The 14,416-nt window shown below is 35.0% G+C and overlaps 1 protein-coding gene across 19 annotated transcripts in view; it reads right to left on the minus strand.

The window, feature by feature from the left end:
• The window catches only part of LOC116268611 (zinc finger protein 280D-like), a 244,960-nt gene that overhangs the window by 18,571 nt on the left and 211,973 nt on the right, over window positions 1-14,416 (minus strand). For all 19 annotated transcript variants that reach the window (XM_031669270.1, XM_031669286.1, XM_031669272.1 and 16 more), the window contains 3 exons: window positions 8,852-8,986; window positions 6,721-7,028; window positions 6,438-6,578 (listed from right to left, as the gene is read on the minus strand). In XM_031669270.1, coding sequence (XP_031525130.1) covers window positions 6,438-6,578; window positions 6,721-7,028; window positions 8,852-8,986 — 584 coding nt within the window. The remainder of the gene's footprint in view (window positions 1-6,437; window positions 6,579-6,720; window positions 7,029-8,851; window positions 8,987-14,416) is intronic.

Raw genomic sequence — 14,416 nt, forward strand, 5'->3', positions numbered from 1 at the left:
GCGATTCCTCAAGGATCTAGAACTAGAAATACCATTTGACCCAGCCATCCCATTACTGGGTATATACCCAAAGGACTATAAATCATGCTGCTATAAAGACACATGCACACGTATGTTTATTGCGGCACTATTCACAATAACAAAGACTTGGAACCAACCCAAATGTCCATCCATGACAGACTGGATTAAGAAAATGTGGCACATATACACCATGGAATGCTATGCAGCCATAAAAAAGAATGAGTTCATGTTCTTTGTAGGGACATGGATGTAGCTGAAAAAATATATATACATATATATTTTTGTCCTACCCATCTATCTGCAGCTTTCCTTCATGCAATCACAGACTCTGTATGTGTCACTAGCTGTAATCCCCAGAAAATATCCTCAGATTTCTAATAGTCATTTCTTTAACCTAGGAGTAATTACTATTAGAGTTTACAAATTTAAGATGGTATCACAAAAACAGTTTTGTTAGAAGAGTACATTGGGAAGTTGAGAAGCCCTGAAATTATATGCAAAAACTTGTATACACAACTATATTTCCTCAGAGAAATAAGTCTAAGATTTTGTTTGATTACTGAAACACTGAACCAAAATAAGTTATTTTTAAATGAGATTTAAAAGCTCTTTATTCTTTCTCTTCCAACAAGCAGACTATTTTTGGTTTATTTATATATTAAATGTAAGAGGAGAGAAAATATTACAGTATAGAGTCTTTTGATAGCCTCTACATCTGTCTACAACTTATACCAGATCATAATGTTGATAATTAAAAATTTTTAGTTGCCTGAATTCTGTTTTAGAGTTTCTCATCTATAAAAAGGGATTTCTACCATCTATTTGATTTATCTCTATTTAATTCCATACTTACAGTTTTGTGTATCATAGGAAGGGAAAAGTGAATTCATAGCTCACAAATAAAAAGAAAAAAAAAATACTACCCTTCTTCCTATTAGCTCTCCATAAAGGTAACAGCAATACAGAAATAAATCTAAGAAATGTTTTTTATTACAATATAGTAAAAATATAATGTTAAAACCTAATTTTTAAAAATCCCTTACCTGGTTAGCTGACAGTATATAATTATCAAAACTCATTAAGCAATTCTCTAAAAATAGTTGAATTGTATTGTGTATAAATTATATCTCAAGAAAACTGAGGTCAAAAACCTCCTTTAACCGTATTTTCTTCATAATCTTGATTCCATATAAATAACAACTTTACTTTCTAAGAAACATAAAAGGAACAATTTCCTTAACAATTTTAAGACACTAGACTAGAAACTGATGATACAATAACAAAGGCAAGCTGCCTGCCCTGGAGCTTATGGTTGGTTGAGGGGAGTGTTTGAGGGAGAGAGGGGCCAGCACAGAATGAATGCCCAATAAATATTTGCTAAATCAATGAATACATATTCATAATTAACACAAGATAAAAATCAATAGTGACACATAGAGAGTTTGTGGTTGCATGAAGGAAAGCTGCAGACAAATGAGGTAGAAGCCAGCTAACAATTAGGAGTTCACTGCAGTTAGAAGGTTCTTACTGCTTCACTTCCGGGCAAAGCAAAGAGTAACTGGAGATACAGGAGGATTTTCAAGAGAATAAAAGGAGTTGAAGGAGTTGAAAAGTAGTTAGGAATTTGATATGGAAAGGTATTATATTGTCCAGAAAATCTGAACTTCATTCTATCAATGTTAGGAAAGGATTTCAGGCCAAAGAATGACCTGCCCAGATTTGCCTATGGTAAAAGAAAGGAGGAAATGGAAAAAAGAGGGAAAACTGTAGGCAGAAGACCAGTTATGATGTTATCATAATAGTCTAACTAGTCCTATGATTATCATTTAGTGTCAATAAATTTATGTAAAATTTATAATGAAGCCAAGTAGATCTTTTTAAAATTCAGTACTCTGTCTTACCTACTGCATAAGAAACAGATTTTTATACCAGCTTTCTTTTTCCTTGGAAATTTTAAAAATCATCCCTCAAAGCCTAAGTGAAATTTACAGAAAATCTTCCCTTACTTCTTGTTTAAAGATTTCATCTTTACCTCCTTTGTACTTTCATAGTCATTTGGTTATCACATTAAGCTAGGTAAATTTATTTCCCCTTCTAAACTGTGAAAATTACAATCAAGGACTCCCCCAATCCTAATAATGACAACTTAGAAATTAATAGCTATCATTATTTGAATATCTCCTAAGTGCAAATTGTTATTAAGCACTTTAATACAGTTTTTCTAATAATCACAGTAACTTTCTTTTCAAGAAACACAATCTGAGAGTCAGATTAAGTAACTTGTTCAAAGTTCCACACATACACAGTGAAGGTTGGATTCAAATCCAGACTTGTTTGATTCTTCACCCCCAGCTTGCCATACTTCTTAGCAAATTTTATTAAATACCTTCCTAGTAGGTACATAATGAAATACATGAACCTGGTTGAAATAAAACTCTGCTACAAAAAAGAGATACTACTTATGTATGTTAACTTAATTCTCTTTTATGTAAAAAAAAATGCTTCTTATACATCATTTTGAGGAATAATAGCAGTATTATAGAGTAATTTATGTGCATTTTTTCAGATAATTTCTATTACTACCTAAAAGCTATAAGCAAATAAGGTACAATAATTTAAACAACTGAACCTAAAAAATGCTGCTTAAAAAAATTAAAAATTACACATTTAATGATGCTTTTCTTTGAAAGGATCTTACTCCAACAATACTTCAACTGCTTCAAGATTTTTGAACACCTTCTTTTGAGATTTTATTTGGGACCTTTTATAATTAAAACAAATGATGACTATCATCTGCAGTTTGTAATGTGCTAGGTGGTATGATAAATACAAAGACCCCCTTCTTTTCAAGAAGATAATGCAAACACAAGTAAATACAATAAAAGGCAAAATAGGGCAAGGCGCGGTGGCTCACGCCTGTAATCCAAAACTTTGGGAGGCTGAGGCAGGTGGATCACCTGGGTGAGAGATGACAGAGCAAGACTCTGTCTCTAAAAAAAAAAAAAAAAAAAAAAAAAAAAAAAGGCAAAATAGATGAATAGTACACAATTATTCAAAGAAAGTAATGGTTGTGGTGATCAGACACTTGAAAAAAGAAGGTAAACTGAGAGGAAAGAACAGGGCATTCTGGGAACTAACAAGGAATACAGAAAAGTCACTGTAGAAAACAAACATGTGGCCTGGCGCAGCAGCGGGGGCGGCGGGGGGGGAATCCCATCTCCACAGAAAAATGATCTGGGCATGGTAGTGCATGCCTGTAAGTCCCAGCTACTCGAGATGCTGAGGTGGGAGGATCACCTGAGCCCAGAAGGTTGAGGCTACAGTGAACTGTGATGGAGCCACTGCACTCCAGCCTGGGTTGGAGTGAGACCCTTTCTCAAAAAAAAAATAAAAAAAGGAAAAAAGAAAGAAAATTAATATGGAAGAAACTATACTCTGTGGAAGATTAACCAACTTACAGGGATGGATTGGGGCAGGTATGAGACCAGAGGGAAAAAGACCAATTGAGAGGCTACAGAGTTAGTACGGGATAGGAATTAAAGGTTCTCGTGCTTTGGAGAAAATTAGGCTTCTATATATATAAACCTCAAGCTTCTAACAAGAATCAACACTGCAGAGAAGAGTTTGCCATTCAGTGGGATGCACCTAATGCAATGAGGGAAGCAAGGGTACCAGTGAAGTTGAGAAAAAGACAAAAAGACCTACCAAACCCTAAGAGTGGCAATGGAAGCTTTTAGTTCCATATGACACTAAGAGCTGTGTGTGATGACAATGAACAAAAATTTCCTGTATACTGCAAAATAATTAGAAGAGTATATTTTGAATGTTCCCATCACAAAGAAATGATGGGCATGGTGGCACACACCTATATAGCTACTCAGGAGGGTAACGCAAGAGGATCACTTGAGCCCAGGAGTTTGAGGGCGCAGTGAGCTTTGACTGCACCACCTAGCACTCTGGGGTGACAGAGTGAGACCCCATTTCAAAAAAATAAAAAGAAGAAATGAAGAAATGATAAACATTGCAAGTGATGATTATTCTGGGTTTATTACATATTGTATGCTTGTAACAAAATATCACATGTACTCCACAAGTATGAGCTAGTCTCTATAAAATTTTTTAAATTAATTAATTTCACATGGCTGTCAGGAAAATTAAACAAATTAAGTTTTAAAAAGTGAGTGACACCAATGTCAAATACTCTAAAGAAGTCACAGAGGAGTAAGAATGAAAAACAGTGAGTAAATATGGTGATATGTTCATAACAGATAATCTTTAAAAGGGGAATGTTAGTTGGTAGGTGGGGGAAATACTCAAAGGGTAAATGAATCACAATAAAGCTGGTAGCAAACACCTTTTACAGATGTTAATAGTAAAAAGGAAGACAAGAAATAAGGAAAATAAGTAGTTGGGACAAATTGTCCTCTTTCAAAAAATTTTTTAAATACCTGAAAATGTTTGTAAGCAGAAGGAACCATATAGAAAAAAAGAGATGAAGATCCAAGTTAACTGAATATGGTCGGTGAACTGGGGGAGAAAGGACAGTTAATGGGGAAGTGGGACATGTTAGATTTTTAAGATTAATATCTGATTGAAGGTAACAGGACAAATATGTGGGGTTGAAAGAGTTAATTTTAGGAAAAATAAAAAGGATGACCTACAATTGACTAATTAATAGGCCAGGTTAACAACTGAGAAACTAAAATAAAATCTTTAGGGTACTGAAGAAAGATTAAACAAATGTTGAAGGTAAAAATAAAGAGGTCTTTTAAAAGAAAAAATAAGACCTAATCAGAATTACAGTTTTTGAAATCAGAGTTGATTAAATCAAGGACCGTTTGATAGTTTAGAAGTGAGCACAGAAAAAGTTCAAAAGGGAAGAGGTTCAAATCTTACCTTGGCCTTTATGCCAAGTGAGCATGACTAAAACTGTAAAGGATTCTAGGACAAAAAGCCGCAATCAGAACAGATGATCCTGAGAGTGAGGTTGACACAAAATTAGATGGGTGCTACTAGGCTGCAAAAAGGAGTCAAAGCCCTGAACATCATGGGGTAATGGAAATCCAAAAGGAATGCACAGTTTATAGGAAGAGATTTAAATGGTACTGTAGTTTCAAGAAAAAAAAAAAAAAAGACAATATATGAACTTAAAAGTTGATGTGAAATTCTGGCACTAAAGAAGCAAGATACCATGAGGTCAGGCCAATCATCAAGATGTGGAAAAACTGAGAGAAGTGCTGAAGCCACCAAGAACGGTAGGAGAATCCTCGAAAGCAGTAGTTGATAATGACCAGCAAGTAACAGAGAAGTCATGTGTAATCCGCAAGAAAGTCACTTATAATACATTAATCCTAATTTTTAAAAAATTGAACAAACTTACTTTGAATAAGCAAACTCTCAGATTTATATCTAAACAATTTTTGCCTACTTAAAAAAAAAATACAGACCCATTCTGAAGGAATAAAGTATTCCCCCAGTGAGATCTAAATGAAAGTAACGCAGACTCTGAAGGCTTTTCCTAACATAGTGTAAATGGTAAGTACTCAAATAATCTAAGTTGAATGAATTAATGAAAAAGAATTCCAAAAGTGGCATCATGACCAGAACGGTGCCTCATTTTCACTGAATGGATGCAAGTATAGATGGCCTGACAGATGGATAAAAAGACAGTTGGAATACAGAAAGAGAAACAGACTCCACTGAAAATCTTAAAGTCTCTCAAAGTGACTGCTTTAAAGAGGATGACACTTATGATTTTACAAATATTTATCCAGTTAATATATTTAAAAATTTAAAATTCTGTTGGAAAATAAACACCAATAGGGCAATAAAAACTTTCATGGAAAAACTATTTCCCAGCCGGGTGCAATGGCTCATGCCTGTAATCCCAGCACTTTGGGAGGCCAAGGCGGGCAGATCACTTGAGGTCAGGAGCTTGAGACCAGCCTAGCCAGCATGGTGAAACCTTGTCTCTACTAAAAATCCAAAAATTAGCCAGGCATGGTGGTACACACCTGTTGTCCCAGCTACTCAGGAGGCTGAGGCAGGAGAACTGCTTGAACCCAGGAGGCGGAGGTTTCAGTGAGCTGAGATGATGCCACTGCATTCCAGCCTGGGCAACAGAGCGAGACTCCATCTCAAAAAAGTGAAAAAGAAAAACTATTTCTCTAACAAACCTATTCCAATTTCATTAGCTTAATTTTTCTTACAATTTTAGTCCCATAATTTCTAGTTACTATGCTGAGAAATAGGACCAGGCAATACCCTAAAAGTTCCTTACTGTTAGATCCTTTCAACTCCTTGAAGAGGAGCTTCTAATAGGCTCCTTGGCTTCTAATAGGATAACTTTGTTTTCAAAACAGAAACTTGCTGAACTATAATTTTCATTGGTAATTTACACATTTAATTCATCTTACCTCATCATATGATTTACATAGGCTTTGCTACAGCTAGTGTTGTATCTGCAAAAACTACAGTGGACGTACGTAGGAAAGTGGTTTGCAAAATCTTTTATTTCGGAACAACACTCAATGCACTTGTGAATGCCCCGACGATACCTTAGGGAGAAATAAAAAAATGATAAAAATATATTTTAAAACAAAAATAATAAGGAAGAGCCTTATTAATGTTCTGTTAACTAAAATACAAGTTTTTATACTTAAGTTTAAATTATATTGTATATCAGGAATAAAAGATTACCTTAAATTCCTCAATGCTGTATTGACTTTACTTTTTTTATTGCTACTAGCCAATGTGCTTTGTTTCTTTTGCATATGAGAGATTTTTGGTTTGTATTTAGATTTACTTCCATTAGGCTTACTTGTATTAGGTTTACTTGCGTTGGATTTGATTGTATTAGGTTTACTTGTATTAAATTTTGCAGGATTTTTAGCAGTTATATTTTTAGTCCTTGGAGGTGAAAGCTGAAGGGTAGAAGCACTTGCACTAATGGAAGGTGCAGGTGAAGCTCCTGATTGCAGAGGTCCAACTGAAGCTCGAATAGTAACCTACAAAAATAAAGATAAGATTTGCTTTAAAAGATTAATCATTACATTAATATTAAAATATCATGGTACCAAAAATAGTTAAAGATCAAGAATTTTGAAAAAAGCACATATAAACTATAATCAGGTAAGTCTCCCATTTATTCTAGATGTTCAAACCATTAAATGATATTAAACTTGATATTAAGTTGTAATATTACATCTTGTATTGCTATCAGTTATATGTTAACACAGTTATCAGTGAATAATTAGGAGTTAATACAAATTATATGAATATACAAAGAGCACATTCCATAGCTAGTTTTATGCCCTGACTTTAAGAAATTCACAAACATAGAGCTCAAAATTTAAATCTCAAGCCTGAAAAATAATTCTAGAAAGGCCTAAATTACCCTTTAACAACTATAAAAGAAACAGATCTACAGTAAATGTGATCTCCTCTTTCCAGGGGCTCAGTGCCCAAGATTTATGCTTACAAATGTTATAGGAGGAGTTACATCAAGTTATTATACTGCGTAGAGGGCTAAATAATATTTAGAATTTTCTTAAAGTAAACTAATACAAAGTTCATCATTTAGTATTCAGAATGAGAAAACGTTTAATTTTATCTGTTGGTTGACAATGAAAAACACAGTGCCTACCAACATTCTGGTTAATCATTTGACTATACCCTCCTGTATTTGAGGAACAGTCAATAAGGAAGTCCTATGACATACATGTGCTTGGGTAACATACAATAGCACTGGACCAGGAATCAAAAGGCCTTCCTAGCCACGTGACCTTGAACAAGGAACTTATCCTCTCTATGCTTCTTCACATCTATAACATGGGGTAATACCTGCCTTATTAACCTCCGTGGATTGTGGTATGAATTAGACAATAAAATGTATGAAAAAGTACACTGAAAGTCTAATTCTAAGGTGCTATAAAAACATTTAGTATCATTATCATTAATATTATTATTATTATTAAGGGAAAAAATGAGAGAGGACTGCACTGCTTACATTAGTGTTCTGCATGTCTAGTCCCAACATGGAATGAATGGATTGCAGGGAAGGATGCTGGATAGCTTCTCTTGCTATCATGTCTTCAGAGCATGGCTTTATATTGTTTTAGTTAATTCAAATAACAGACATACCCACATTCAAAGGTAAGTACCCAAAGCCAAAAATAAATGTTTTGGGGATTATTCACTTTGGATTATCCATGCCTCTGTTTCCCTCCACTGGAGCAAATATTCAAGAGCTGACTGTATATAAAGAAGTCAGAGAAAACAGATGTATATAAGGCAAAAAGGGAAAAGTAAATTACAATCATCAGTATGCAGTCAGACATGTGTTTGCTCACTTAAAACACAACGCTATCCAGCAGAACTTGCTTCTCAGAGTAAACTCAGTAATAACAACTGCAACAAACATCTGAGAACCTATGGCACTCTAGGCACTATACCTGATGCTGGGGACACAAAGATAAATAAAACATGATTCCTGATCTCAAGCATCTTATAGTTTAGCAACGAAAGTCAACATATACTTTCAACTGAAAGCTCAAAAAAAGCCTATAGAATATTGAGAACAACCCACTGACCCAGGAAAAGTTAATTGAGTTGTACTTTTTAGAAAGGACTACTACTCTAACCCAACAGCTATCACTGAACTCAAAACAATGGTTAGAAGTTTTTCTTTCTACGCATAAAATTAAACCCTAAAATTAAAGTCTGAGCAAAAATCTGAAGTCATTTAAAAATATATTCAATAGATAAAGCTGGGCAGGAGTTAATTTCTATTATCATACAAAATGTTAAAATACAACATATTTTAACTCACTTTTGTTCCAGGAGGCAACCCTTCTAGTTGTTTAGGTTTTATAAATGTTCGATGGTGTTGAGCCTTATGATCCATTTTCTCCTTGCATGTCAAAAACTGCAGCCTGCATTTTGTACAACGATGTATTCCTTTTTTCTGTTTAGAAAAGAAAACAGAAAAAGGGGGGAAAATAATTTCAACAACTACAAATCCTGTGTCCTGAAACTGCTCTGGCTTAATTTTAATGATACCTAAATAATGTAAAAACTTGCAGTTTAACATCTCCTATCATAAATAATATCAAAATGCCTCATTTTTAAAAAGTCATTACATTAGTATTTGGGTTTCAAAAGAGTTTGTTACTATGTAGGAACTGTACATGAAAGTTCTATCAATAGGTTCTAATAAAACTTCTATTAAGTGTGGTGAGAAATCTCAATTATAAACTTGAAGTAAACACATGATACTGTGAAAATGAGATGTACTACGTTTTCATCCTAGAAAAAGTAAATTATTTCTAATTTTTGCTATTTCTAGTTGGTTGAAAAGTTGGTAAAATAAATTAAACTCTCTAAAACCAAGTAAATCTAACCAGACATTTCAAAGAAGTTTATAGAAATGGTTATATAAACCAATGCTGTCCAATAATATCTCCTATGATAAAGAAATATTCTAGAGCTGTACTGTCAAACACAGTAGCCACTAGCCACATGTGGTTATTGAGCACCTGAAATGTAGCTACTGTGACTAAGGAAGTACATTTTTAATACTGTTTAATTTTAATTAATTTAAATCTAAAAAGCCATATGTGGCTAGTAGCTACTACATTAGACAATGTGGATGAAGAGGCATAAAACAGAACAACTGAACTTACTGATTGAGAACCCCTTGACTGACTCCCTCCTCAAACCCAGTCCTATCATTATTCTACAGATGGGAAATGGGACCCGAAAAAATTCTAAGGCATTTCCCCATAGCTAGTTAGTGACATTACCAGACCCCTGATCCAGTATTCCTTCTATTACAGATTATCAACTGCAACTTTTACCCTCATTAATATATTTTATATATATATATAATGGATTTAGAGAAATCACTCCTTTGTAGTTATATGTAGTTTTACATATATACACACACATATACACACACACATAATTATACAACATATAAAGGAATGCCTTCTCTAAAGCTGTATCTCTGCCAGATACATCACCATGTCCATTAAATACAACTAACTGTTTGTTTGTTTGTTTATTTATTTATTTATTTATTTAACTTTTAAGCTCAGGGAACATGTGCAGGATGTACAGGTTTGTTACACAGGTTTGATACACAGGTAAACGTGTAACCTGGAGGCTTTTTGTATAGATTATTTCATCATCCAGGTATTCATTAGTTATTTTTCCTGATTCTCTCTCTCCTCCCACCCTCTGCCCTCTGGTAGGCCAAAGTATGTGTTGTTCCCCTCTATGTGTCTTGTGTTCTCATCATTTAGCTCCCACTTATAAATGAGAAAACGAGGTATTTGTTTTTCTGTTCCTGCATTAGTTTGCTAAGGATAATGGCCTCCAGCTCCATCCATGTCCCTGCAAAGGACATGATCTCATTCCTTTTTATGGCTGCACAGTAGTTCATGGTGTATATGTACCACATTTTTTTATCCAGTCCACCATTGATGGGCATATAGATTGATTGCATGTCTTTGCTATTGTGAATAGTGCTAAAAAGAACATATGTGTGCATGTGTCTTAACAGAACAATTTATATTCCTTTGGGTATATATGCAGCAATGGGATTGCTGTGTGGAATGGTATTTCTGTCTCTAGGTCTTCAAGGAATCACCACACTATCTTCCACAATGGTTAATTTACACTCCCAGCAACAGTATAAAAGCACTCCTTTTCTCCACAACCTTGCCAGCATCTATTACGTTTTGATCTTTTAACGATAGCCATTCTGACGGGTGTGAGATGGTATCTCACCGTGGTTTTGATTTGCATTCCTCTAATGATCAGTGATGTTGAGTTTTTTTTCATATCATTGTTGGCCACATGTATGTCTTCTCTTGAGAGTGTCTGTTCATATCCTTTGCCCACTTTCTAACAGGGCTGGTTTCTTTCTTGTAAATCTGTTTAAGTTCCTTATAGATGCTAGATATTAGACCTTTGTCAGATGCATAGTTTGCAAAAATGTTCTCCCATTCTGTAAGCTGTCTGCTTACTTTTGCTGTGCACAAGCTCTTTAATTAGATTCCATTTGTCAATTTTTGCTTTTGTTGCAATTGCTCTTGGCATCTTCATCATGAAATCTTTGCCCATGCCTATGTCCTGAATGGTATTGCCTAGGTTTCTTCTAGGGTTTTTAGAGTTTCAGGTTTTACATTTAAGTCTTTAATCCATCTTGGGTTAATTTTGGTATACGATGTAAGGAAAGGGTCCAGTTTCAATTTTCTGCCTATGGCCAGCCAGTTTTCCAAGGACCATTTATTGAATAGGGAATCATCGCTTGTGTTTGTCAGGTTTGTTGAAGATCTGATGGTTGTAGGTGTGTGGTTTTATTTCTGGGTTCACTATTCTATTCCACTGTTCTATGGGTCTGTTCTTGTACCAGTACCAAGCTGTTTTGGTTACTATAGCCCTGTAGTATAGCTTGAAATCAGGTAGTGTGATGCCTCCAGCTTTGTTCTTTTTGCTTAGGATTGCCTTGGCTATTTGGGCTATTTTTGGTTCCGTATGAATTTTGAAATGGTTTTTCCTAGTTCTGTGAAGCATGTCCATGGTAGTTTAATGGGAATAGCATTGAATCTATAAATTACTTTGGGCAGTATGGCCATTTTCATGATATTGATTCTTCCTATGCATGAGCATGGAATGTTTTTCCATTTGTTTGTGTCATCTCTGATTTCTTTGAGCAGTGATTTGTATAATAATTGTCATGGCAGGGATCATTCCCTTCCCTTGTTAACTGTATTCCTAGGTATTTCATTCTTTTTCTGGCAATCGTGAATGGGAGTTCATTCATGATTTGGCTCTTGGCTTGCCTGTTATTGGTATATAGAAAAGCTAGTGATTTTTGCACATTGATTTTGTATCTTGGGACTTTGCTGAAGTTGCTTATCAGCTTAAGAAGCTTTTGGGCTGAGATGATGGGGTTTTCCAGATATAGGATCACGTCATTAGCAAACAAAGATAGTTTGACTTCCTCTCTTCCTATTTGAATACGCATTATTTCTTTCTCTTGCCTGACTGCCCTGGTCAGAACTTCCAATACTATGTTGAATAGGAGTGGTGAGAGAGGGCATCCTTGTCTTGTGCTGGTTTTCAAGGGGAATGCTTCTAGCTTTTGCCCATTCAGTATGCTATTGGCTGTGAGTTTGTTATATATGGCTTTTATTGTTTTGAGGTATGTTCCTTCAATACCTAGTTTATTGAGAGTTTTTAACATGAAGGATACTGAATTTTATCGAAAGCCTTTTCTGCATCTATTAAGATAGTCATGCGGTTTTTGTCTTTAGTTTTGTTTGTGATGAGTCACATTTATTGATTTGCATATGTTGAACCAACCTTCCATCCTAGGGATAAAGCCTACTTGATCATGGTGGATAAACTTTTTGATGTGCTGCTGGATTCAGTTTGCCAGTATTTTGGTGAAGATTTTTGCGTCGAGGTTCATCAAGGATATTGGCCTGAAGTTTTGTGTGTGTGGTTTTTTTTGTTTGTTTGTTTTTTGTTTTTTTGCACAACCAATTATTTATAAAAATCAAATGAAGTAATATATAGGGAAGTACCTAGCACAGTTACTGGCATACAGCAAGCACTTCATAAATGAAAGTTCTTTATAAAATTCAAAGCAATATATAAATATGTGTTACAATTCTATTAAAAGCTGCATCTTAAGACTTTTTTTTTTTTAACACAAGGTCTCACTCTCTCAGCCAGGCTGGAATGCAGTGGTGCAATCTTGGCTCACTACAGCCTCAACCTCCTGGGCTCTTAAGACTATTTGACAAGTGTGATACACCGGATTACATTATAGGTACAGGCAATTTAAACAAATTCGCTTATATGTGCTCAAGGAAGAAGAGAAAGACCAAGAAATAGATAGCAAAACAATAGAGCAGGTAAAAAGTTCACTACAGTTGCGTTCCCAGAAATCTTTTCTCTATCTATAACCACTCAGTAGGTTATATCATCCAGTGTCATGGTTTTTAAATACCATCTATGCAACTGCCTACTTAACATTACTGCTTGATGTCTAATATGCTTCCCAAATCAACCTGAACCAAATTGAACTCAATATTTCCTTCCTTTATCCCTGTCCCCTTCCTCCAAAAAAATCTGTTCCTTATTCAGTCTTCCTCATATCTCAGTATATTAAAATTCCATTCTTGCAACTGCTCAAGACAAAAAATTTAATCTCTTTCTCTTACATCCATTGTCAAACACATTAGTAAAACCTGTCAGCTCTACCTTCAAAACCATTCATAATCTTTCCACTTCTCATTACCTCATTCAACCGTTGCTACCATACTGGCCCAAGCCACTTACCGGGACTGCTGTAAAAACTTTCTATCTTCTCCCCCTAATATCCTTTATTCCTTATGGACTTTTCTTTCCATAGCTGCCAGTAATAAAAACATGGCACATCTTTTACATGCTTAAAAATGTCTAGTGGCTTTCCAAAGTCTTGGCTGTGGCTTACAAAGCTCCACATGAATTGGTCTGAATTCTATTGCTATAACCTCATCTCCTATTATTCTTTCTCCTATTAATTTACTCTACTCCAGCCACACTGGCCTCCTTGCTATTCTTTGAGCATCCTAGGTATATACTCACTTCAACCCTATATAACGTTACCTTTCCCAGGTAATTCACAGGGCTTACTCCTTTATATCTTTCAGAGAGGGCCATGTTTGAACAGCGTTTATACAACACCCTTTTTTGACCTCTACTCTACTCCTACCACCTCCCCAATCTTTAGCACTCCTCATCTTCCACATTTTCCTCCCACAGTACTTACTGCCAGCATATACATTCTAACACACACATACACAAATGCATTATCTTTCTCTACTATAATGTAAATTCCAGAGGGCACAAACTTGCTTTTGTTCACTGCTATATGATACCTAAAGCAACCCCTGGCACATACGAAGGCACTCAGTAAATATTTCTTAAATGAATAGTGAGGCAGAAAGAAAGAGACTAACAGAGAAAATGCATGAGTAGCATGTACAATTTAGTTCAAAATATCTGCCTTTTCATTCAACGAATATTTGTCCAGAGTCCTGAGGTAGAATATATTAATCTACTAGTCCCTCAGTTGGACTCACGCCTTTACAACTCTTTTATGCATGCATGCATTTCAATGCACTAAGGGTGATGAAGATAGAGTACTTTTTTTTATAACACTATGTTCAACAAAAGAAACAGTGATCTATTCCAAGCATTAAGAAATAAATATCTGTATTAAATTCTTTTATAAGTACACTATATTGTTTGGGATACTTGAGAGATTTATAGGTAATTCTTACTATATGTAATTCCTACCTTTAGACCTAATGCCAATGTGAAATCCAACTCTGGT

Source organism: Papio anubis, chromosome 7 (assembly GCF_008728515.1).
Source record: "Papio anubis isolate 15944 chromosome 7, Panubis1.0, whole genome shotgun sequence".
NCBI lineage: Eukaryota > Metazoa > Chordata > Mammalia > Primates > Cercopithecidae > Papio > Papio anubis.